The 25,052-nt window shown below is 35.6% G+C and overlaps 1 protein-coding gene across 1 annotated transcript in view; it reads left to right on the top strand.

Moving 5' to 3' along the window:
* Window positions 1–23,425, top strand: part of LOC121380058 (unconventional myosin-Ie-like) — a 57,025-nt gene extending 33,600 nt beyond the window's left edge. The window contains exons 16-29 of the mRNA XM_041508800.1: window positions 743–824; window positions 1,582–1,688; window positions 3,891–3,989; window positions 4,556–4,700; window positions 5,567–5,681; window positions 6,759–6,928; window positions 7,410–7,469; window positions 8,584–8,669; window positions 11,260–11,409; window positions 12,903–13,051; window positions 13,309–13,488; window positions 14,491–14,674; window positions 15,691–15,866; window positions 18,341–23,425. Coding sequence (XP_041364734.1) covers window positions 743–824; window positions 1,582–1,688; window positions 3,891–3,989; window positions 4,556–4,700; window positions 5,567–5,681; window positions 6,759–6,928; window positions 7,410–7,469; window positions 8,584–8,669; window positions 11,260–11,409; window positions 12,903–13,051; window positions 13,309–13,488; window positions 14,491–14,674; window positions 15,691–15,866; window positions 18,341–18,417 — 1,780 coding nt within the window. The 3' untranslated portion in view covers window positions 18,418–23,425. The remainder of the gene's footprint in view (window positions 1–742; window positions 825–1,581; window positions 1,689–3,890; window positions 3,990–4,555; window positions 4,701–5,566; window positions 5,682–6,758; window positions 6,929–7,409; window positions 7,470–8,583; window positions 8,670–11,259; window positions 11,410–12,902; window positions 13,052–13,308; window positions 13,489–14,490; window positions 14,675–15,690; window positions 15,867–18,340) is intronic.
* The last annotated feature ends 1,627 nt before the right edge of the window (window positions 23,426–25,052 follow it).

Genomic DNA, 25,052 nt, shown 5'->3' with positions numbered 1-25,052 from the left:
CGAAAATCCATTTGTTTACAGAAGTTTTTAAATCTCAAAGACCGTAAGTGCATCATAAACACTCTTTGCTGCCCTGCCCTGCCCTGCCCTGCCCTGCCCTGCCCTACCCTGCCCTGTCATGCCGTAACCTGCCCTGTTGTGCTGTATCCTGCCCTGTCGTGCCGTAACCTGCCATGTTGTGCCGTAACCTGCCCTGCCCTGCCTTGCCCTGTCATGCCGTAACCTGCCCTGTTGTGCTGTATCCTGCCCTGTTGTGCTGTATCCTGCCCTGTCGTGCCGTAACCTGCCCTGTTGTACCGTAACCTGCCCTGTTGTGCTGTATCCTGCCCTGTCATGCCGTAACATGCCCTGTTGTACCGTAACATGCCCTGTTGTACCGTAACCTGCCTGTTGTACCGTAACTTGCCCTGTTGTACCGTAACCTGCCCTGTCATGCCGTAACCTGCCCTAACCTGTTGTGATCAGACTTGAACTGCCCTGCCTCTATCCATTCCCATTCTCTCTTGTTTTCTTTCCATAACTTCAATCACACAAACAGTCCTAAAGTTTTTAAAAGAATCAGTTACTATATTATATTTTAACACAACATGTAATATTTTATTTATTAAAGCTCTGTACGCTATTACATAAGTTAACTACACTTTTGTAATAATCGGCTCTACACACTGATTTTCGTTCATTATTTTTTCTGTTCATTCATTCATGTGTTCGTACATTCATTCTGTTTGGGGTTTGTTTCCAGTGATTTTATAGAGAAGTTGTTCCCAGAGGATGTTAGTGCGACAACCAGAGGACGACCCACAACAGCCAGCACCAAAATCAGGGTAAATATTAAATGTTTATTTTACATTCTCAGATTTTCCCTAACTTGACTTTTTTCCATCTCCTCGGCTTTTCAAAAACAAAAGATTTAGTCCGAATATTATTTGCTGCAATTAAAACCTATTTCTATTTTTAATCCCCTATGGGATGGGACTATAGGTTTTGTCCCTGTTCATTTGTCTATCTGTCCCACATATATTTTTTAAAAGGTTTTTCTGCACTGAGCCGAAATTATGTGTATAGCTTGATTGCGGTCAGTCTAGGATCTATCCCTGTTGGTGGGTCCATTGGCCTATTTCTCGTTCTAGCCAGTGCTCCACGACTGGTATACCAAAGGCTGTGGTATGTGCCATCCTATCCGGGATGTGGCATATAAAAGATCCCTTCCTACTAATGGAAAAATATAGCAGGTTTCCTCTCGAAGTCTGTATGTCAAAATTACCAAATGATTGACATCCAATAGCCAATGAGTAATAAATCAATGTACTCTAATGGTGTCGTTAAACAAAACAAGCTTCTAGTGGTGACAATAAACAAACAAACTTTAAACTTTAATGATCACATTTGAGTTTCATAGAGATTTGTCAATTTTTGACAGAATTATGGCCCTTGTTTTTTTCTTGCTGTGATATTGTGTAATTGACAATTAACAGTTGACAGGTTGGTAAATACTTAGCCTCATGGCAACAAGGCTATAGTTTCCCTGCTTACTTTTGTCATGTAAGTTCTCAATAATTGTATTTTTACCTCTGTGTTTAGACTCAGGCCAACAAACTGGTGACGACGCTGATGAAGTGCACTCCTCACTACATCCGGTGTATCAAGCCGAATGAGACGAAGCGAGCGAAGGACTGGGAGGATAGCAGGTCAGTGTGCTGTCACAGTAACGCTTTCAGTGTAGAGTCCTTGGCTTTAACCTTTAGACTACTGGATTCATTTTTAACAAAAACCACGTTGAGTGGTTACAAGTTTATAATTTTTACTCACATATATTCACTTAAATGTTTTATAAATACATGAAATAAAGTTCATATATGAATCGGTTAGTATTATTTTTGTGGGTTTTTGTAATTTTTATTATTTTTAGATCAGTTAATGGTGATTAAAATTAGTCAAAACATCTAAAAAGTTGCGTTTACTTTCGGGCATTTGTGGCCATCTGTCCAGTATTTATGTCCATTATTCCCGATAACAGTGGTTTTCTGACCAGAATTTCTTTTTAAAACCCGAACTACGATTCATATTGCAATATTTGGTGATTTTTGTTGTTGGTAAAATGATCAAATTTATTATCAAATTAGCTATCACAATCAGCTATCGATCCCTAAAAATGACTGCGACGTGCCTCCATTTTTGTCAAGCGAAAATACTTGCCGAAAACCACTTTTTGAACTAAAAATTTCAAGGTATTTTCAGTTGAAAAAATCAAAACAAAAGCCAACCATTTTGAAAAGAAATCTTTTTTCTTTTATTATATTTTCGTTTCCGGTGAGTGTCGTGTGCAAAACGGTGGGAAATATGAATTGGGGAATGCACTGTATACAGTATACAGTATTTCAACTGACGTGACGTCGGGCGAGATATCTCGCCTGCAATACTCAGAAGGTTAAATAGGGCTTAATTGGTGTTCTCGTTATGCGATCATTTGCACCGATCTATTGCATGCAATTTGTTGTAGCATCTCCAATCTTATGTGTAGAGTTAGATGTTCTCACAGTATGATTTGATTGCATGTGACAAGTCGGTGCGACTAATCACTCTAATTGTATGTGTATAAGATTAAAGTCGTTCCGATTTAGGTGTTCTAACAATATGAATCGATCGCAAGCGACAAGTCGGTGCGACTAATCACTCTAATTGTATGTGTATAAGATTAAAGTCGTTCCGATTTAGGTGTTCTCACAATATGAATCGATCGCAAGCGACAAGTCGGTGCGACTAATCACTCTAATTGTATGTGTATAAGATTAAAGTCGTTCCGATTTAGGTGTTCTCACAATATGAATCGATCGCAAGCGACAAGTCGGTGCGACTAATCACTCTAATTGTATGTGTATAAGATTAATGTCATTCCGATTTAGGTGTTCTCACAATATGAATCGATCGCAAGCGACAAGTCGGTACGACTAATCACTCTAATTGTATGTGTATTAGATTAAAGTCGTTCCGATTTAGGTGTTCTCACAATATGAATCGATCGCAAGCGACAAGTCGGTGCGACTAATCACTCTAATTGCATGTGTATTAGATTAAAGTCGTTCCGATTTAGGTGTTCTCACAATATGAATCGATCGCAAGCGACAAGTCGGTGCGACTAATCACTCTAATTGCATGTGTATTAGATTAAAGTCGTTCCGATTTAGGTGTTCTCACAATATGAATCGATCGCAAGCGACAAGTCGGTGCGACTAATCACTCTAATTGTATGTGTATAAGATTAATGTCGTTCCGATTTAGGTGTTCTCACAATATGAATCGATCGCAAGCGACAAGTCGGTACGACTAATCGCATAATGAGAACACCCCTTTAAATGATATATTTTATTTATTTATTAGGTCCACATATTTCTCAATCTTATGTGCATAAGACTAATGTCATTCTGATTTAGGTGTTCTGTACGATTAGGTTGCATGTAACAAGTCAGTACAACTAATCACATAATCGCTTAGATAATGTTTAACAGTCACATGATTTTTTATGACTTCTTTATGATGTGAAAACCCCACCTATATACTCCTAATTCCTAAAAATATATATATGCGCATATTTTACGCAAGCCTTGATAATGATATATGTATTTAGTGCATACATGTTTTCTGCAATAAAAAATAAATTAATGTCACACCCCACATAAATTCCATCTTATTGTTCTTTTTCTTTTAATGGGTTTTTTTTTTTTTAGATTGCTAGTTGTTGCAACTAAGTTCATGTGAAATTGGATATACATGTGTAACTATGTACTTTTAATGTTAGGATTATAATGACTGTTTTTAAACCTCTTAGTGTTAATTGTTCATTCATTCATTCATTCATTCATTCACTAATTTTATTTTATTCATTCTGGCAGAGTGAAGCACCAGGTGGAATACCTTGGCCTGAAAGAAAACATCCGAGTGCGGAGAGCAGGTTTCGCATTCAGACGGGAGTTCCTCAAATTCCTCAAACGGTATGATAGGATACTAAACGAAATCTTCTGTTAGAACATTGATGAGTGTGATTTAGTAAACATAGATAGAAATTCCTTGGATTTAGACATGGATTTTCTGCAGTAGATGCTTTGTGTTTTGTTCTATTCCGGGGCAGGATCTAGCTCAGTTGGTAGAGCACTTACCCGACATGATTGGGTCTTAGGATCAAATCCCGTCAGTGGACTCCTTGTGGTTTATCATGCCCCAACCAGTGCTCCATGACTACCATGCCAAAGGTATTTAGTGAAAAAATGCATATAAAAGATCCTTTGCTTATGTAGATTTTAATTTTATTTTAATAACCATGCCTGTGCAAATTTAAAACTTGAATAATTTAAAGAGGGCTTAGGGTTAGTGTTATATAACCTTAAATTTATAAAACAAAATTATCACTTTTTTTTAACAATATTCAAAAAAGAAATAAAAGACACGTTGCTAGAACTGGACATTCAGTAATTATTACGCTATCGGTAAATGAGTTGTGTTAAATGAAATGACGTGAACGATGCATCAATAAAGCTTATGTTCTAACTGAACATTGTAGGTATGCCATTCTAACCCCCGAGACGTATCCCAGCTGGCAAGGCGACCCACGACGAGGCATCACTCACCTCATGGAATCTGTGAACATGGACAGAGACCAGTTCCAGATGGGCAAGAGTAAAGTGTTCATCAAAAACCCAGAATCTGTAAGTAATTCAAACAGATGAAACCTTTAAAGAGACGGTTCAGAGTTCCTAACCATTGTAAGATGTTTTCAACTAACAGAGCATTTTTAACAACGAAAATTACACATGACATTTTTTAGTTTAGAAGATCAATGTCAAGAATAGTCTTTATCAAAAACCCAGAATCAGTGAGTTCAGACAGATTAAAACTGTTAAAGAGACTGTTCAGAGTTTGTAACCATTATAACATTTTCAACTATAGTTCGTCCCATCCTACAAAAAAAAGAAAGTTTTGTAAATAATTTCAAATTGGTTTGATGCAGGAAGAAAAATAAAAGTTTTTTGGAAATGACCAAAAAATACTATTTTTATGTGCGGTTTAGAAAGCAATTGGCTCAGAAATGAATAACATTTTACAGGTAGGTTATTGTAGATTTAATAGCATTAAATGACATTTAAAACCAAATATGTTAAAATAATCAACAATATGACAGGTTGTTATTGTAAATTTAACCCTGCTATTTTAAGGTAGGTGCATGGCCAATCAGAATCAAGTAGAATCAAGTCATGGTAGAATATATATGGCATTGGAAAGTTTTGTGTGTATGAAATTATAATCTATTTTGGGTTACTGCAGATATTACGGTAACGTCACACAATATGAGTGTCTCACAGAATAGCTGATTTTGACAACATTACAATTTCATTGGCTGCTGTTAAATTGGCTGTTCTTGTACGGGACACTCATATAGTGTGGCATCGCCTTTAGGGTGACCAGAAACACAGATACTGGTATTTGAAAAGAAAAAGGTTATTGTGTAAGTTATGATTTCACATCACAGTGCAAATGTTGTAGTTTGAAATAAGATATCTCTGTTTAATATCAGTTGTTTCTGCTGGAGGAAGTGAGAGAAAGGAAGTTTGACAGCTTCGCTAGAGTGATTCAGAAAGCATACAGAAAACACCATGCTGTCAGATTGAACCAGAAGAAACGTGAAGAAGGTAACTTTGTATCTGCCACATTGTTTGTCATTCTCTTTGTAACATCTTTGTCTAACTGTGACAAACCAGACACATTTTAGTTCATTTGAAGATGATATTTAATTGTATGATGTAGAGTTCAACCTGTTCAGGTGGTCACTTGTCTTGCAGAGCCACCATAGGATTGGGTGGGGGATGGGCATGGGAATGCAATAGGACAGAGGTCAGGTTAAATATTAATGAAGGAGAATGCAATATAAGTTTTCTTCAGATCATTGAATATTGATTAACTAACTTGTATGAGGTCAGTTATTCTACTAAAATGTATTACCCACCACTAAATTTGAACCTAAAATTGCACAAAATCTAAAATTGTCCTTGGGTCAAATTCAGTAATGAGGAAACACATCTTGGAGAGCATGTGTAAAACCAAAAATGACACATTATCTTCAATGAAGATTCACTCGCATCTATTCCATCTAAGCAGCTGTCTTAGTAACTTGAAGACTTTTGGTTCCTATGGGGCAGGATGTACCGGTAGCTCAATAGCCTGATGCGTGGTCGGTTTAGAATCGAACCCCTTCGGTGGCCCCACTGGTCTAGTTTTTGTTCCAGACAAAGGCGCTGTGCTATCCTGTCTGTGGGATGGTGCATATAAAAGATCCCATGCTACAAATAGAAAAATGTAGCAGGTTTCCTCTCTAAGACTATATGTCAGAATTACCAAATATTTGAAATCCAGAAGCCGATGATTAATACATCAATGTGCTCTAGTGGAGTTTTTAAACAAAACAAATTTTAACTTTCTACCTGTTCCGTCTTGGCAGTCTTTGTAAGTTGAAGACTTTTAGTTCCCTGTCTGAGATTATTCACAGCTAATTTAGAGATTCTGTCAGAATTACCAAATATTTGAAATCCAGTAGCTGATGCTTAATACATCAATGTGCTGTAGTGGTGGTGTTAAACAACAAACTTTAAACTGTTTTTTGAAGAAAAAAAATTCTGGATCCTTGTCCTGAGATTATTCCCGACTAATTTAGGGATTTCTAATCACCCACCAAGTGTTTATTTTGAGTGTTGGTTTTTTCCTTGTTTCAGCATCTGACATACTTTTCAACAAGAAGAACCGAAGACGACACAGTATTAACCGAAACTTTGTTGGTGATTACATCGGCCTCGACAACTGTCCTGAGTTACGTGCCCTTGTTGGCAGGCGCGAACGAATCGAGTTTGCTGACACCGTGAACAAATATGATAGGAGATTCAAGGTTTGTGTGTGCTTATTTTGTGTCCTATCTAGCCCAGTGGTAAAGCGCTCACCTGATGCACTGGTGGTCTAGGTCAGGGGGCCAATTGGGCTATTTCTCGTTCCAGCCAGTGTACTACGACTGGTATATCGAAGCCATGGTATGTGCTATCTTGTCTGTGGGATGGTGCATTTGAAAGATCCCTTGCTACTAATGGAAAAATGTAGCGGGTTTTCTCTCTAAAAATTACCAAATGTTTGACATCCAATAGTCGACGATTAATAAATCGGTGTGCGGTGTTGTTAAATAAAACAAACTCCCCCCCCCCCCCCCCCCCCCCACCTTTGTTGTCTTCCTTTGAGAACATTAGTTGGCTGAGACATAAGTAACTTGTAGTAAATTCCATTGTATGAAAAAAGGCATTCCCAATTGGACAGACTAGAGGTAAAAATCATAGGAACAATCTTCCAGTTACCTCAGATTTTATTTTGTCTTCTTTCAGTCTGTGAAGAGAGATCTGCTGTTGACTGGCAAAATGTTGTACATGATTGGACTGGAAGTGGTGAGTTCAAAATGTTGTACTTGATTGGACTGGAAGTGGTGAGTTCAAAATGTTGTACCTGATTGGACTGGAAGTGGTGACTTTAAAATGTTGTACCTGATTGGACTGGAAGTGGTGAGTTCTAATTGTTGTACCTCATTGGACTGGAAATGGTGAGTTCTGATTGTTGTACCTGATTGGACTAGAAGTGGTGAGTTCTAATTATGGGCAGAGATATCACACAGAACAGAGCAGAACAGAACAGAACAGAACAGAACAGAACTTTATTACACTCAGGCCGTTATGCAAGGGCTTAAGAGGAACATACATATTCTGATTTTGACAAGATGGTTAACAGGAGGACACAAATAATAGGAATACATTGCTTGGTACATATATGAATACAAATACAAATACATGACATTACATTACATTATAAAGATATGTCTATTAATAATATAAATACATGATATTACATTATAGAGATATGTGTATTAACCATATAGATGCATTCTGCGATGTAACAAAGTAGAACCCAAAGAAGGAATTTTAACTGCATCATACATATTGAAGATTCCGTAAAGTGAAGTTATTAATATTATGCAAATTATTCACAGAAATACTAAATTATTTTAATTCATAATTTGGCTTATCAGAGGAACAAAAGTGACAATTGAAAAGCAGAAATTAACAAATTAACAGGAATAAAAAAAACGTTTCTGGCTCTAAAATCGTAGTTGAAATTATATTAACTTTAGAATTTTAAGATATTTTACCTTGCAAATGTTTCTTATTATTTTACTATCATGGTACTTTTTTTTCTTAAATTAGAGGGAAGTTACTGTTACAAATGTGTCTACCTTTTTTGATATTGGGAAACATACTAGTCAGTTGTCAGTTAGATTTTACACCATATAAAGTGCAAGGTAGTGGACTAAAATTGCTGTAATTGTCACCAACTTGAATAGCTTTGGAGTTACTCCCCTTTGATATGTTTCTATTCCACAAAACCTTTTTCAATTTCAGTGTGCATATACACGTATATTTTATCACCAAGATTAGATGACATAAGGTCAGTTAGTACATGTATGTTTGCAATGTTGGACAAACTTACTCTTTTTGTTTTCAATTTCAGATCAAAAAAGGACCAGACAAAGGGAAGAAAATTCTAGTCGTCAAGCGACATATACCACTAGATCAGATCACTAGTATAGGTTTGAGGTAAACTGTCAAATTGTTTTATTTTTTAAATAACAATGGATACTGACCATGATAAGAGGAAATTTTAGCCAGTGATTAATAAATCAATGTGCTCTAGTAGTGTTGTTAAACAAAACAAACTTTAAATTTTATTCACTGTTTCACAATTATTATTTAATTACTTTAATTAAGGCTGGGTAATGTGGCAATGCCCTAAATTTATTTGTTATTATGTTCTGCGGTGAAACCCCTCTAAACTGAATACCCACGGGACCAAGTAAAAAAGTTTGTTTTTAGGGGTATTTGGTTTATGTACTAATATTTAAAAAGTGACTGAATAACATCCAGTTTTGAAGCAGTTCCAGTTTATAGAGAGCCTAGTCTATTTGGTTTATGTACTAATATTTAAAAAGTGACTGAATAACATCCAGTTTTGAAGCAGTTCCAGTTTATAGAGAGCCTAGTCTATTTGGTTTATGTACTAATATTTAAAAAGTGACTGAATAACATCCAGTTTTGAAGCAGTTCCAGTTTATAGAGAGCCTAGTCTATTTGGTTTATGTACTAATATTTAAAAAGTGACTGAATAACATCCAGTTTTGAAGCAGTTCCAGTTTATAGAGAGCCTAGTCTATTTGGTTTATGTACTAATATTTAAAAAGTGACTGAATAACATCCAGTTTTGAAGCAGTTCCAGTTTATAGAGAGCCTAGTCTATTTGGTTTATGTACTAATATTTAAAAAGTGACTGAATAACATCCAGTTTTGAAGCAGTTCCAGTTTATAGAGAGCCTAGTCTATTTGGTTTATGTACTAATATTTAAAAAGTGACTGAATAACATCCAGTTTTGAAGCAGTTCCAGTTTATAGAGAGCCTAGTCTATTTGGTTTATGTACTAATATTTAAAAAGTGACTGAATAACATCCAGTTTTGAAGCAGTTCCAGTTTATAGAGAGCCTAGTCTATTTGGTTTATGTACTAATATTTAAAAAGTGACTGAATAACATCCAGTTTTGAAGCAGTTCCAGTTTATAGAGAGCCTAGTCTATTTGGTTTATGTACTAATATTTAAAAAGTGACTGAATAACATCCAGTTTTGAAGCAGTTCCAGTTTATAGAGAGCCTAGTCTATTTGGTTTATGTACTAATATTTAAAAAGTGACTGAATAACATCCAGTTTTGAAGCAGTTCCAGTTTATAGAGAGCCTAGTCTATTTGGTTTATGTACTAATATTTAAAAAGTGACTGAATAACATCCAGTTTTGAAGCAGTTCCAGTTTATAGAGAGCCTAGTCTATTTGGTTTATGTACTAATATTTAAAAAGTGACTGAATAACATCCAGTTTTGAAGCAGTTCCAGTTTATAGAGAGCCTAGTCTATTTGGTTTATGTACTAATATTTAAAAAGTGACTGAATAACATCCAGTTTTGAAGCAGTTCCAGTTTATAGAGAGCCTAGTCTATTTGGTTTATGTACTAATATTTAAAAAGTGACTGAATAACATCCAGTTTTGAAGCAGTTCCAGTTTATAGAGAGCCTAGTCTATTTGGTTTATGTACTAATATTTAAAAAGTGACTGAATAACATCCAGTTTTGAAGCAGTTCCAGTTTATAGAGAGCCTAGTCTATTTGGTTTATGTACTAATATTTAAAAAGTGACTGAATAACATCCAGTTTTGAAGCAGTTCCAGTTTATAGAGAGCCTAGTCTATTTGGTTTATGTACTAATATTTAAAAAGTGACTGAATAACATCCAGTTTTGAAGCAGTTCCAGTTTATAGAGAGCCTAGTCTATTTGGTTTATGTACTAATATTTAAAAAGTGACTGAATAACATCCAGTTTTGAAGCAGTTCCAGTTTATAGAGAGCCTAGTCTATTTGGTTTATGTACTAATATTTAAAAAGTGACTGAATAACATCCAGTTTTGAAGCAGTTCCAGTTTATAGAGAGCCTAGTCTATTTGGTTTATGTACTAATATTTAAAAAGTGACTGAATAACATCCAGTTTTGAAGCAGTTCCAGTTTATAGAGAGCCTAGTCTTGAGGGGTTTCACTGTCTTATTTGTTACTGTGTACTGTATGCCTTGTTTCCTGTTGATATATTTATATTATAATGTTGGCACATGCTGTCCTGATTCATACAATCATCTTAATCATATTGAATTCAATTAAGGATTGTCTGTTATTTCTTATACGTTCATCCGGGTATGCACCAAAAAAATCATCCGCAAACTGAATTGGCGAAGCCATTCTCACATAAGTTTGCAGATGATTTTTGGGGGGTTCATACCCAGATGAACTTAAAAGAAATGACAGACAATACTTATAATTAAATTTGATTCATACTTGCTAATAATAACACCAGAACTTCAAACTTTATTTTGAATTATTTTTGGTTCATAAACAATAACGCTCAATAAGACAACTTGCCCATATAAAATGACGTCATCAGATATGATGTTCCCATATGACGTGATTTTTACATGCATCGGGAAATTAACAAGCTTCTGTTGCAACGTCAGGACCAATGGGATGACATTATATTGTATTGAATGTAACGGAAATTTAATTATTCATTCTTACAAGATATTTTCTTTGTTTTTTCCAGCACAATGCAGGACGACTTTTTCTTGGTGAACGTTCAGAATGATTACTCGAGTTTACTGGAGTCGGTGTTTAAGACAGAGTTCCTCACGACACTGTTCAAGCGGTACAAAGACGCCGTCAGTCGTCCGCTCACCATACACTTCTCTGACAGGTGGGAGACGATTAGTCATACTCTAACCACCGGCATTAAAGTGACAGACCCTAGTTGTTAAACACTAGGACATATTTTAACTATTAGAGCTGTTTTTTGATAATTTAAATTAGAAGTAGTTAGATTTTATTATTTAGAATATCAATTTTTGTACACCTGACGTTTTGGTCATCCAGGTTTTTTTCAATACCCTAAAATGCATTTATTGTAATTCTAAAAATGTGTACTTTCAAACAGGTAGGCAGCACATACCACAACTTTTGATATACCAGCAGTCGTGCGGAACTGGTACTTCTATACTTTAGTGCAGATTTGTTTTTTTAAAATGACACTTCTCAAAATGTGAAAGAGAGAAAATTACATTCTTCAAAATAATCAGGAAAAGTGTGTTTTGTTTAAAAGAGGTATGCAATATTTCACACCCATCGGACTGAAGTTAGGTGTGTGCGACTGCCTGACTCACATTCAGGCCTCTCAAAACCACAAGTCTGTTGGTGTATAAAAAACGTTTTGTGCTGGAATTCACCGAGACTTTTTTTCAACTTATTTTGGGACTTATTTCCAATTAAGGTTCAAGCACGCTGTCCTGTGCAAACACCTTCAGCTGGACAGTGGGTTAATGGTTAGTTCTTTGTGGTTAGTGAGAGAGAAGAGGGTGTAGTGGTCTTACATCTACCCACTGAGTCATTAAAACTTGCTCTGGGTGGGAGCCGGTACCAGGCTGCGAACCCAATACCTACCAGCCTTATGTCTGATGACTTAACCACGCAATCACCGAGGCCAGTCACTGAGTCATATTTTGAGTGTCTCGTACCGTGTTTTCAGTCTTGACTCGTGTTTTGAGTGTCTTGTACCGTGTTTTCAGTCTTGACTCGTGTTTTGAGTGTCTCATACCGTGTTTTCAGTTATGACTCGTGTTTTGAGTGTCTTGTACCATGTTTTCAGTCTTGACTCATGTTTTGAGTGTCTCATACCGTGTTTTCAGTCTTGACTCGTGTTTTGAGTGTTTTGTACCATGTTTTCAGTCTTGACTCATGTTTTGAGTGTCTTGTACCATGTTTTCAGTTTTGACTCATGTTTTGAGTGTCTTGTACCATGTTTTGTACCATGTTTTGAGTGTCTTGTACCGTGTTTTGAGTCTTGACTTGTGTTTTGAGTGTCTTGTACCATGTTTTCAGTCTTGACTCGTGTTTTGAGTGTCTTGTACCATGTTTTCGGTCTTGACTCGTGTTTTGAGTGTCTCGTACCGTGTTTTCAGTCTTGACTCGTGTTTTGAGTGTCTCGTACCATGTTTTCAGTCTTGACTCGTGTTTTGAGTGTCTTGTACCATTTTTTCAGTCTTGACTCATGTTTTGAGTGTCTTGTACCATGTTTTCAGTCTTGACTCGTGTTTTGAGTGTCTTGTACCGTGTTTTGTACCATGTTTTGAGTGTCTTGTGCCGTGTTTTCAGTGTTTTATACTGTGTTTTCAGTGTTTATTACTGTGTTTTCAGTCTTGACTTCCCCGTGAAGAAGGAAGGATGGGGTGGAGGCGGCAACAGACAGCTCAAGTTTGTCGCGGGCTCTGGCGACGTGGCGGTTCTGAAACCTTCTTCAAAAACCCTCATCATTAGTATTGGGCCAGGTCTGCCAAAGGATACCAGTAAGAAATATTATATATGGTGGTTTTTTAAATATTTATTTCCCCAGATACAGAACATAGCAATGTCCTGTTTTGGATATTGGGTCATCTCAAATCTTTTTTTCTTTTTTAAATACAAATAAAATCAGATAAATATTTAGTAAAAGACAGTCATTGAAAAATCCCAGATCACAATATATAGCAATGTAACATAGGCTAAGAATAACAATGATGTTTGATGTTATTTGAGATTTTTGTTTAATTATTTGTTTTTGTAGGACCCGGCTTGAAGCGTCCAGTTAGTAATGGTGCACCGTACCGTCCAGCAGGAAGATCAGCACCGCCACCAGTGCGGGGTGTGGCATCACGAGGCCCTGCCCCTAATCGCCCCGCCCCACGGATTTCATCCAGTGCTGCACCTCCCCCTCCAATATCCAATCCACCCTCCAGAAGCCACGGTTTGTACAATATTTACACTTGCTGTACTCAGTAAGCAGCAGGTTTATTAATCTGACGACTACTGGTTTAATTTTTGAAAAAAATCACGTTGAGTGGGTACAAGTTTATAACGTTTACTCACATATTTTCACTTAACATTTTATGAATATAGAAAATAATGTTCAGATGTGAAAGGGTAAGTATTATTTTTGTCGGGGGTTTTCTCATTTGTATAGTTTTTAAGAGCAGTTATTGTTGTTTAAAATTATGTAAACAATGCCTTTTCTAACGTGCATTTGTGGTGAGATATCCAGTATTTACAGCTATTATTCCCAATCACGTTGTTTTATTGTCCACAATTATTGTGAACTGTGATTCATATCCCAATATTTTGTTTGTTAAATTGGTCAAATTTATTATCAAATTAGCTGTCACAATCAGCTATCAATTCTGCAAAGTCACTGTGACGTTCCTCCACTGTTGTCTAGTGAATATACTCGCTGAAAACCACTTTTTCAAATCAGTATTCCCAGGTATTTCACAAAAACAAACACAAAAGTAAAGTGGCCAATTTAGTCTCGACCTGTTTTATTATTTCTGGTCAGTCACATGTGCAAAAAGGCAGGAAATATGAATTTGTGAATGCTCTGCATATTGTATAGTGTCTTGGCTTGTGTGATGTCAGGCAAGCTATCTCACCTACAGTAGTCGGAATTTTAAAAATTGTCAGTTATTTCTTTTAGATTCATTGGACAATGAATAAAACTCTATATCATATGCAAATTTTGTGATTCGGCGAAGCCTTTCACATAAAAGTTTGCTACGGCTTGATCAATGGGATGGCTTTAAATTGTAATTATTATAATGGAAATTTAATTATTTGTAGATGAGTATATATGGCAGTCAAAGTAATTTATGCTTCTATTTTCTAAAAGCAAGTGTATATTTGTAGAATATTTACAGCAATAATAATTATTTTTTTGTTTAATTATGTGTTCACTGATAAAATCTGTATTCAACAGTTAAACGACAGTCGAGTATTGAACTTCAGGACAAGATTCTGAAGCAGCGATCTCGAACTAAGGCTTCTGACAAGATGCCATCACTCCCTCGAGACGGGGCGCAGCGCATGGCTAAGAAACTGAACCAGGCGATTCTTAACAACAACAATGAATACCTGGCCACACCAGACGCAGGGGTCGCTGGGTAGGTCATACTTAAAAACAACAAGTACCACGAAAACCGAACAACCACAGGAACAAGTAAAGAGTCTGGTTTTTTAGGGGTAACTGGTTTAGAGAGGTGCTGGTCTGTACAGATATTTTAAAATGTTCTCTGAAAAAAACGTCCAGATTTGAGGGAATTTTGGTTTACTGAGTGTTTTGAAAGGTTTCATTGAATATGATGCTTCAAACATTTATACATTGGAGAAGAGAATGTATCTTCTAGACAAATAGACAAATAGACAACTCTAACAATTAAACTGAATGCAGAATTTTGATTCAAATATTGGGAAAATTACTGTAAGTGCTGCTGACCAATTTGATAATTTAAACATTTAACCCTTTTTTTCTTCTGTTTTTTGAGGGGTAAGGGTGATGTTATGTTTATGTAGGCAAATTGCCATATGTTAGATCTGTAATAACTGTTGATTTAACAGCTTCCTTCCTTTTGTAATCAAGAGCGTGTAGGAGGTTTGCGAATTAGTCTATCTGTCCAATTGTGTCATTGCACAAAGTGTCTTATTAATAAATGTATAACCTCTAAACCGGACACTCACTGGCCCAAAGAAAACAGTCTGGTTAACAGGGTTATCCAGTTTATAGAAGTTCTGTTCTGTACTGATATTTGAAAAGTGACCATGGAAAATATCCGGTTTTGAGACAGTTTTGGTTTCTGAGGTTCCAGTTTTCACTGTATATATTAAATTACTGTTCATTTTGTATTTGGCAGCTGAAATCTGGCCGGTGCTTATAAATCTTTTAGAGTCTAGACTACAGACTCTAATAGTCTGAGACAGTAATATCATGGCCATGCCATACAAATTGTATGCATGTGACATCATTAAAGATTGAGTCTGGATTCTACTAAAAGTTTTCTAAGCATGGGGCCTGATTAGTGTTATGATCATCTGTCGACCATTATAGTTTGATTAAAATTACTTTAATTTATTTGTGTGTATAAATTCTGACTGTATATTTTGTATATTTATATTTATTCAGAATGCAAAGACAGAAGCGTATATCGGCCAAACCCACCCCTGCTGGGGGAAAACCCCGCCCTGGTTTGAAGCCCAAACCCAAACTGCCTCAGTGTAAATGTCTGTACGCTTACGATGCCCAGGATACAGATGAACTCAGTTTTAACACTGGAGATATTATCGACATTGTTAAAGAAGGTGAGCATATTTCATTTTCATTTCAACTTTATTTTCGTGGTTATATCCAATTAAGGTTCAAGCACGCTATCATGGGCACACATCTCAGTTGTCTGGGCTGTCTGTCTATGACTGGTTAATTGTTAGTAGATGTTAGTTGGTGAGAGTATTAATGACAGAAAGGAGGACTTAATGGTCTTACACCTACCCATTGAGCCCATAAGAACTCGCTTTGGGTGGGAGACGGTATGGGGATGCGAACCCTGTACCTACCAACCTTTTGAGACCGACGGCTTAGACCACTGCGCCGTCTAGGCCGGTCAGTGAGCATATTGTATGTGATGTCTGGTTGTTGTTATATGTTGCACATATAGAGGTTTTGTCCATCCTTTTTTTTATATTGTTATATGTATATATATTCTCATGTTATATGGAAATCGGGTTTCCCGCTTGTAAGGAATGTGGGAGGGGTGAGACATAGCCCTGTGGTAAAACACTTGTCTGATGAGCGATCGGTGTATGATCAACACCAGTTGGTGGTCCCATTGGGCTATTTCTCGTTCAATCCAATGCTCACCAGCTGGTGTAACATAGGCCGTGGTATATACTATCCTGTCTATTTGATGATGAATATAAAAGATCCCTTGCTGCTAATCAAAAAGAGTAGCACATGTGATGGCAGTGTGTTTCCTCTCATGTTCTCTGTGGTCCTGAACTATATGTCCAATGCCATATAGCCGTAGTTAAAATGTGTTGTGTGTCGTTAAATAAAACATTTCTTTATGTATAGAATGGGTTGTACTAAAACATGACATGAGTGTGGATAAATATGTGCACAGGACATAGCCCAGTGGTGAAGTGCTCGCCTGATGTGTGGTAGATTTAGGATCGATCCCTGCCAATGGATACATTGGGCTATTTCTTGTTCCAACAAGTGCATCACAACTGGCTGTGGTATATGCTGTCCTATCTGTGGGTTGGTACTTATAAAAGATCCCTTGCTTCTAATGGAAAAATGTAATGGGTTTCCTCTTTAAAACTATCTGTCATAATTACCAAATGTTTGAAATGTAATAGCTGATGATTAATAAATCAACATGTTCTAATGGCGTTGTTAAAGAAAACAAACTTTTAACTTTATAAATAAATTTTAAATTAATTAAGTCGGACTATTCGTTAATATGCAGTGTTATTCGTTAATGTGCAGTTGTGGGATCCAACTCACTTGTTAAAGCATTCGCCAGGGGTGCCTGGGTCACGGGATTGAACTGCCTCTGCGGACCCATCTGTTTTTCTCCTGTCCCCCAGGCGGGACATAGCTCAGTGGTAAAGCGCTTGCTTGATGCGTGGTCAGTCTAGGATCGATCCCCCTTAATGGGCCCCATTGGGCTATTTCTTGTTACAGCCAGTGGACATGCACCATGACTGGTATATCAAAGGCCGTGGTATGTGCTATCCTGTGGGATGGTGCATATAAAAGATCCCTTGTTGCTAATCGGAAAGAGTTGCCCATGAAGTGGCGACAATGGGTTTCCTCTCTCATTATCTGTGTGGTCCTTAATCATATGTCCGACGCCATATAACCGTAAATAAAATGTGTTGAGTGCGTCGTTAAATAAAACATTTTCCTTCTCCTGTCCCAACCAGTGCCCCATGGCTTGTATATCAAAGGTGATGTCAGGTGCTCTGTTATCAGTGGGAAAGCACATATAAACGGGCATGTTTCCTCAAGACTATGTGTCGGAGTTATCAAACATTTAACATGTAATAGCTGATTTTAATTCAGTGTGCCGTGTTGGTGTCGGTAAACCAAATAAACTTTAAAGGAAGACTATGTGTCAGAGTTATCAAATATTTAACATGTAATAGCTGATTTTAATTCAGTGTGCCGTGTTGGTGTCGGTAAACAAAATAAACTTTAAAGGAAGACTATGTGTCAGAGTTATCAAATATTTAACATGTAATAGCTGATTTTAATTCAGTGTGCCGTGTTGGTGTTGGTAAACAAAATAAACTTTAAAGGTAGACTGTGTGTCAGAATTGTCAAACATTTGACATCTAGTAATATAAATTATAATTATTACACATGCTCATGTCATAACAATCACTCAATATCTAACTAGTGTAATATTGGTGTTAACGTGAGCATGACATAGATCACTTGATGACCCAATTCGTAGAAAAATAACGTGAAGTAGGTATCGACATTTCTTACTTCTGCGTTGCGGCTTGTTTGCAGTTGGTTTGTAATAAATAAAATACTAAACTAGCTTGTTTGTCATACCATTTTTATGAAACTTGTGAACAGTTTAGGTGTCTGACACGCGCTCGTCAGATACCTAAACTGTTCACTCATTTCATAAAAATGGTATAACAGGCAAGCTCGTTTAGTATTTTATATTTATTTAATCAGTATGTTTTAAATTAATGGTGTTGTTAAACAAAAATAAAGTGTTACTTATAATCAGGTTCTTGTGTTATTTATTATTTTGCAGACAGTGCTGGATGGTGGCAAGGAAAGTTACGAGGAAAGGAAGGACTTTTTCCGGCCAACTATGTGGAAAAATTATGAGAACTTAAAAAGAAAACATTGTGATAAACTATTCAGGTTGACCACCTATTTGTTGTGAAGTCGCTTCAATCAGTGTCACTTCAGAATTACCACTGATTGTACAAGGAAATGCTGAAATATAGTCATCTTTTTGCAAGTTTTTTTCTTGGAGAAGTCGTAAAGTATTCATTTTGATCACAGAGTGTCAATTCTTTAAAAGGAATTAAGTTTAAAGCACTTTAATTCATTTATTTACAACTATAAAATCCAGTCGAGAATAATATTTATATTAATTATTTAACATTAATGAAATTGAATATAATTTATATAAAGTTTTTTTTTGATTTTAATTTTAATGCTAGTATAGTGAAAGCTAGGTAAAACAAACTGATTTGAGTATTATTTTTTGATTAATCAGGCTGATTGTTCATTTTAGAAATGTTGTCGCCTAATTTTGCCATATAATATAATTTGTTAATTCAATATGTTAAAAATACCAGAAAATTAGTATTTTTGTTTCTATTTTGTTTTAAGACATAACAAAAACAAAACAGCAAAAATTGCTGAAAATAATACACTGGATGAAATAATAATTAAAGCTTGTATTTTTTGTTGTACTAGACACAGCTGTCACTTGGTAATTTGGTGCCTATGACCTGCTACATGTGTACTGATAATCAAAGATTTGACGCCATGCATTACGAGTCGTATGATACATTTACTGCATCCCATGGCAACATTTTAATCACTATTACAACCATTGCAATTGCCCACGGCAATCGGCAATGCCATGTAGTTTTTAATTCTCCACGGCACATGTTTTGCCTTGGACTATAGTCATGGTTTTTACCAATGGCTTGTTGTTTTTTTACCATGGACATTTTCTTAATTGCAGGGATTGTATTATAAATTTTTTTATAGCAAATATTGTTGTTTAGAAAAGGGAAGTAATTTTTCTTTTAAATTATGGTTGCAATAAAATTGATTTTTTTTTTTTTCTTATGATTAGTTAGGTTGCGGAAATGTGTATTTTGTTTAAGGTAGATCGAAGCCTTTTCCACCGATTTATCATTGTAATTGTCTCATGGTTTCTTGTATAGCTAATATACATTGCTTGCTTAGTTACATTTTGAACGCAGTATGATTTTGTATCCAATGTATTGTTTGAATTACATTTGTATGTTGAGCTTATGTTGCATGCTGACACTGTAACAAATAATGTAAATAATGTGTGTGTGTGTATAATAATTAGAAGTATGGCCAGTGCTTATGCAGATTTTGCCCAACTGATGTCATTTCAATGACAAAGAAAAGACATTTAATTCAGATCTGAAGAGTTGTATTTAATTATTGAATGCACAATGAGCTTATTTCTGATATTCAGAACCAATCGATGAACAACCCAAAACACAGAAATATAGAAACAAGCAAAACTAAAACAAAACAAAATTAAAATAAACTGCATGTAACATCCAAAATAAAAATGACTGCCAGGATATAAACCTGCTGTCTCAAATATTGATAAGATCTCATTTTGACCAGATGGAAGTCTAGTGTTTACTCATTAGGAGCCGATCCACGGGGTTATTGCTGGAGATGCTCACCCCATCCCCCAAACTTCAAAGCACTATGGAAATCCTCTATATACATGTAATGCAATTTAGTATTCTTTGGAATACCCTATGTGGCCTTTTTGAACTTAGAATCTTGGATTGGATATAAGCACGAAAATAAGTTGCAGTGAAATGTTTCAGGAACACTCTACCCACCAAAAAACAACAAAACACAAGAACAACAAAATATGAATGTATACTGAACGGAAGTTATTAGTTACATTTCACTGCCACAGTCGGTTTAAATTACATGTAAATTATGTGATAAGTGTGTTGTTGATTTCTGCTGCAGAAAAGTGCATATACAAGTAATTATTAATGATCATTTTCCTTCTGTCATCATTTGTCATGTGGTCAACAGATTTATTTCACCGGCCTTCTCTATCTGTTGTATATATCATGAAAAATAGTAAATGTTTATTATGTACACAGTTTGTAGAAATAGTTTTGGACTGTTTCTTAAAAAGATTTGGTGTGGTTTAACTTAATCCTCTAGTTTAGTAGCTATTTGAGATATTCAGGTTACGTCCATTCTCTTGTTGTTTTTTAAGTTTGCAATTAATGGGGAAAATATAGTTATATATATTTTTTGTTATAAAAAAAGTAATGTAAATGTGATAGAAATTACTTAAAAGTAGTCTTTCATGATCTACTAAATTAAATGTAATATGAAAGTTGTTTTACAGTTCATACTCTCAATAATACATTGTTATTGTTGTTTACATTCCAGACTAGATAATATTAAAAACAATATTAGACAGATGGTTCACCATATTTTGATACACGTATATCATATGCCAAGTAGAATTATACTTAATGAAGCTGCAGAGTAAAGCATCAGGGAAGTCTAATGGTAAAACAACCACCTGTCCATAAGGGACACCTCACTATTAATGAAGCTGCAGAGTAATGCATCAGGGAAGTCTAACGGTAAAACAACCACCTGTCCATAAGGGACACCTCGCTGTGTCCCTTCAACATATCACTACATTTATTCCAATCTATAAATGAAGGCCGCTTTATGTAGGTTCAGTGGGCGACCATTATGGACAGGTTTGACTAAATACATTAACAAGTGCATTAATAATATATGCTTTACCAATTTTGCTCTTCTTTTTGTTTTGTTTAGATGAGTATGTTACAACTTATTGATCGTTGACACAAACCAGAAATGGAACTTTCTGTCCTCTTGTTTTCAATTAGTCAAATTTTGCTCTTCTGACACTAAAATCATCATGCATGTCACAAACGTTTATCTTGACGTTTGATTCTGTTTTTGTAGTATTATTGGGTTTATTTTCTAGTATCCTTGTTTGTTAATTACATCTACTGTACACATACATTTTAAATCTTAAAATACATGGCTATTGGGCAGTGTAAAATTTATTTAGCTGCTTCAGCTTATGAAAGTTAACTTGGCATTGCTTCCAAATTATAATCTTTGTCAAATCAATTGTGTGTTTGGTTGTTTTGGTGTGGTTCAGTAGGTCAAGATGCATTTTATACAAAACAGGAAAGATGTGTGTCTCAGAAAGAAAAACAAATAAGTACACCACGACTGGTATATCAAAGGCTGTGGTATGTGCTGTTCTGTCTGCGGGATGGTGCTTATAATAGATCGCTTCGGGCTAATGAAAAAATGTAACGGGTTTCTTCTCTAAGACTATATGTCAAAATTACTGAATGTCTGATATCCAATAGCCGATGATTGCTCTGGTGGTGTTGTTAAACAAAACTAACTTTAACTTTTATTTCAGTTGGGGGACAGCTAGAATCTGGCTCTGTTGGTAGAGCTCACACATGAGGTGCTTGGGTCATAGGTCGAATCTCTTTCATTGACCCAACCAATGCCTCATGACTGGTATATCAAAGGTCTTGGTATGTGCTGTACTGTATGAGGAAAGTGCATATAATGGTAATGGTAAAATAGTATTGGGTTTGATCTAAGTCTACACATCAGAAATATGAAGTATTTGACATCCAATAGCTGATGGTTAATTAATAAATGTTCTCTAATGTTGTCGTTAAACAGAACCAGCTTTATTTCAGTTAGATTTATTGCTATCTTTGATGTACATGTAAGGAGGTTTATTTTATTTTAAAAGGAATACATGACCTTTGGGGAATACCTTGGCGTCATTAAACAAAACAAAGTTTAAATTTTGGGGGATACTTTAGATATTGTAAGACTTAATTAAATAACCATTTGTGAATTTGCTTAATATTGTTTCCAACATTGATAATTTGTTATTATTATTTTATTTTTTTAAACAATGGATCTGTGCATGTACATTTCTCCATCTAGGCTGTGTTGTATATCTCTGCTTATGTAATGTAAATTTTAATATGTGCTTCACTGCAAGTTTAATATATTTATAGCAAACTTTATGCACATAAATCCTGCATGTGGAGCAATATACGTGTATTGCTGTGATAAAAATATATCTTTACATATAGCTTTGAATACTGACCACATTCCTATTGATTTTGCTGTCACTATATATTAATTATTATAATATATAATGTAAGATATGACATACAAATTATATTATATAACAAATTTTGATCACTATAATTATTTAGCCTGTTACTCAGTGGACATCCCATTTGAACTATATAATTTGTACTAGTCTTTATATAAAAAAATTTTAAATATGTTAAAGTTTCCATACTCTTTGTAAGAAAATGGAAGTAAAATTTATAACACAGGAAGTGTAAGGAAACTAGTTTATTCTAATTAGGTGTGAATTGGAGTTTAAATATTATTTTGTTCACGTGACAAAGTTTACGTGTTAGTTACCAAATGTTTTGTTGTTAGACTGATGGATTGTTTTCAACCGAACAAGGCTGATTTTTCATGTTGACAGTTTCCCCAAGAAAAGTGACCTTTTGGATTCAAAAGTGACCTTTTGTTTTAAATGTGACCTTTTCAATTTAAAAGTGACCTTTTTGTCTTGCTGGAGAAGACTAAATTACGAAGCCCGGATTCTTTTTAAAAAAGAATTTGTTTACTGCATCCACCCCTACAAGATCCTTGGTAGGTCTATAGATGTTTGGTGTAGAAATATGTAACTGGTAACTAAGTCAATTTAATATTAAAATATATATATATATATATTGGTTGTCTACAAGTACTTATTTACACATGGTTAATGTGCCTAAAATATTTATGTGATTGTTAACTTTATAGTATATATTATATGCATTTTTATATATTAGGTTAAATTGTTGCATATATGTATAGTTATTGTATATTTGCCTTGAAATATATATATATATATATATATATGTAATTGTAATTTCTTTATTGGTAGACTATCTTACAAATATCTGGTATACTTGTACATTTATCAAATTCTGTTACAACTATCTCTACAATTGTACATTTATCTTCTAAAAATATACTATTTTCAATATTGGCTGTATTTGTTGTTTGTTGTTTGTTTTTGGCTGTTTGACCGGCCTCGGTGGCGTCGTGGTTAGGCCATCGGTCTACAGGCTGGTAGGTACTGGGTTCGGATCCCAGTCGAGGCATGGGATTTTTAATCCAGATACCGACACCAAACCCTGAGTGAGTGCTCCACAAGGCCCAATGGGTAGGTGCAAACCACTTGCACTGACCAGTGATCCATAACTGGTTCAACAAAGGCCATGGTTTGTGGTATCCTGCATGTGGGAAGCACAAATAAAAGATCCCTTGCTGCTAATCGGAAAGAATAGCCTATGTGGTCCTTAACCATCTGTCTGACGCCATATAACCGTAGATAAAATGTGTTGAGTGCATCATTAAATAAAATATTTCTTTCTTTGGCTGTTTGTTTTTTGTTATCTTTATACCAAGGGGGTGAGATCTATATGTACCACATCTCAGTCAGTAGGGTGCACCCTAAGGTTCTCTGGTCATAGAATCGAATTCATTGGTGGAGATGGGCGGTGGAGTCCATCCCTACCAGTGCCCAGCATAGTAGGTTTTTTCCGTGTCCGTGGGAAAAGTGTATTGAAAAGACCCCCTGCTGCTAATGAATGAAATGTAGTGGGTTTTTCTCTGAATATTGTGTCAGAATTATAAAATGTTAGACTTCCAATAGCCAATGTTTTAATTTGTTATGTTTAATGACACCACTAGAGCACATTGATTTAGTGATCATCGGCTGTTGGTCAAACATTTGGTGATTTTGATATATAGTCTTAGAGAGGAATGTTTCCACTAGTAGCAAGGGATATTTTATACGTGCTGCCCACACACAGGAGAGCACATACCACGGTCTTTGATATACAAGTTGTGTGGCACTAGCTGGAATGAGAAATAGCCCAATGGGCCTCCTGATGGGGATGGGGATCGATCCTGCTCCTGTTAGGTTAATCAATACACTCTAAGGTTAATCAATACACTCTAGTAATGTTATTAAACAAAATAAACTTTACTTTTAGAACTGCATTGTCACAAAGCAAACACAATTGGTTGTATATGGGTTTTTTATTTTTGTATTAAATATATGGATTACAATTAAATCTCGAAACATATTGTTCAGTACTTGTGCTATGGGTAGCCACATGAATCACTTGTGTGCCTGTGCCTCGAGAGGAATGCCTAAGTCCAAATGTTTGTGGTGAGACGTTGCTCAGTGATAGAACACATACCTCAGGTATGGTGGGTTCTAGGGTCAATCCTCGTATAAATGATATGTCTTGAGAAAATCACTGGTATGTTTATGGACTATGGTATATAATGTGTCTGAGAAAATCACTGGTATGTTATGGACTGGTATATAATGTGTCTGAGAAAATCACTGGTATGTTATGGACTATGGTATATAATGTGTCTGAGAAACTCACTGGTATGTTATGGACTATGGTATATAATGTGCCTGAGAAAATCACTGGTATGTTATGGACTGGTATATAATGTGCCTGAGAAATTCACTGGTATGTTATGGACTGTGGTATATAATGTGCCTGAGAAACTCACTGGTATGTTATGGACTGGTATATAATGTGCCTGAGAAAATCACTGGTATACTATAGACTGTGGTACATAACATT

Source organism: Gigantopelta aegis, chromosome 2 (genome assembly GCF_016097555.1).
Source record: "Gigantopelta aegis isolate Gae_Host chromosome 2, Gae_host_genome, whole genome shotgun sequence".
Lineage (NCBI taxonomy): Eukaryota > Metazoa > Mollusca > Gastropoda > Neomphalida > Peltospiridae > Gigantopelta > Gigantopelta aegis.
The sequence above is the reverse complement of the archived record's forward strand: the minus strand, read 5'-3'. Positions and strand labels throughout refer to the sequence as shown.